This window comes from Etheostoma cragini, unplaced genomic scaffold, assembly GCF_013103735.1.
Source record: "Etheostoma cragini isolate CJK2018 unplaced genomic scaffold, CSU_Ecrag_1.0 ScbMSFa_4339, whole genome shotgun sequence".
NCBI lineage: Eukaryota > Metazoa > Chordata > Actinopteri > Perciformes > Percidae > Etheostoma > Etheostoma cragini.
Window position 1 is genome coordinate 1 of NW_023268701.1, and position 1,873 is coordinate 1,873.

Below are 1,873 nucleotides of genomic sequence, written 5' to 3' on the forward strand. Positions count from 1 at the left end.
CAGAGGACGCTCTACAACGTCCCTGTTAGTGATGGTGTTACATAGTCTGTCCACCAGAGGACGCTCTACAACGTCCCACTACAAATAACGAATGTTAGGGAAATCTCTTTATGTTTTCTTATGTGTTTCTGGCTATTTTAAAAAATAGATATGTGTCTGCAGATTTATGGGAGTATTCGGGTATATAAATAACCAAATATTCCTCTAAGATATCGGTCAGGCTGTAGTACTGGGTGAGTGTCTTTAGAGCTGTCCTCTGCGTCCCCTGTGTGCAGGACATCTTCAACGCCTTCATCAAGCAGGACCCGGTGCTGGTGCACCAGCTGCCCTGCTTCTGGAACGTCCAGCTGTCGGACCACACTCGCTCCGAGCAGTGCTACACCGAGGTGTCTGACCTCAAGGTACACACACACACATGCACAGACACACACACACGCACACACTCACAAGGTCACAATGTCTTCCAGAGATTTTCTTTTCTTATATAAGTATTGTCATTTTCACAAAGATGCCAGAAACCTTTCTTGCTGCAGCTTTGTGTACGCTGACTTGACATTGTACACACACACACACACACACACACACACACACACACACACGCACACGCACGCACACGCCCACGCACACACACATACACATACACATACACACACACACACACACACACTGTTAAAAACATCCTCCCCGTACACCACCACCACACACACACACACACACACATACAACCAAACACACACACTCACATCGCCATAAACACACTCCCCCCCTCCTCACACTCACACACACAAACACACACACACACACTCTCACTTACCCACCACACAGGCCAGTGAAACAGCTGATGATGGAGTGCAGGTTGGGAAGAAAGGCGTAATTAGAAGTGGATGTGTGTCCGTTGAGGGAGGGGAGTGAGGGTGAGAAGCTGAGTTGTGTCTCTGCTGCGGGCGCAGGTGATCCACTGGAACTCCCCGAAGAAGCTCCGAGTCAAGAACAAGCACGTGGAGTTCTTCCGGAACCTGTACCTGACGTTCCTGGAGTACGACGGGAACCTGCTGAGACGAGAGCTGTTCGGCTGCCCGAGTCAGGCCAGTCCAGAGAGTGTCCAGGTTAGAGACACACACACACACACACACATAGAAACAGACACACACACACACAGAGAAACAGACACACGGAAACAGAGACAGACACACACACACACACACACAGAAACAAAGACACACACACACACACACATAGAAACAGACACACACACACACACACACAGAAACAAAGACACACACACGCACACAGAAACAGACACACACACACACACACACACACACACAAACACACACATGTTTATTACAGAAAGTAAGGTGAGTCCGTTGATTGTCAGGTAGAGAAAATGTACTTATATACTTGTATATAAATGCATTTTTCTTGTAAACATTTGAAATGGGTCCATTTGACCCGGATGACCTCCAAGGGTTAAAGGTCTGCGTGTGTCCTCAGCTGCAGGCGTCCCTGGAGGAGCTGGACGAGGACGACCAGTGCTACGACTTCCGCCGGGAGCGGCTCACCGTCCACCGCGTGCACCTGTACTTCCTGCAGTACGAGTACACGTCCTCAGGGGACGACACCGACATCACGCTGGTGGCCCAGCTCTCCATGGACAGGTCCTTTACTTATTTATTTAACCCTCATGTTGTCCTCATGTTGTCCTCATGTTGTCCTCATGTTGTCTTCATGTTGTCCTCATGTTGTCTTCATGTTGCCCTCATGTTGCCCTCATGTTGCCCTCATGTTGTCTTCATGTTGCCTTCATGTTGTCCTTATGTTGTCCTCCATGGACAGGTCCTTTATTTATTTAACCCTCATGGTGTCCTTATGT

The 1,873-nt window shown here is 48.8% G+C and overlaps 1 protein-coding gene across 1 annotated transcript; it reads left to right on the plus strand.

Moving 5' to 3' along the window:
* Positions 1-227: 227 nt before the first annotated feature.
* Positions 228-1,658, plus strand: LOC117941108 (LARGE xylosyl- and glucuronyltransferase 2-like; the record flags this gene model as incomplete). Its single annotated transcript, XM_034866205.1, has 3 exons — positions 228-401; positions 951-1,106; positions 1,495-1,658. Coding segments are annotated over 3 exons (494 nt in total), but the record flags the coding sequence as incomplete, so codon positions are not given.
* Between the last annotated feature and the right edge of the window lie 215 nt (positions 1,659-1,873).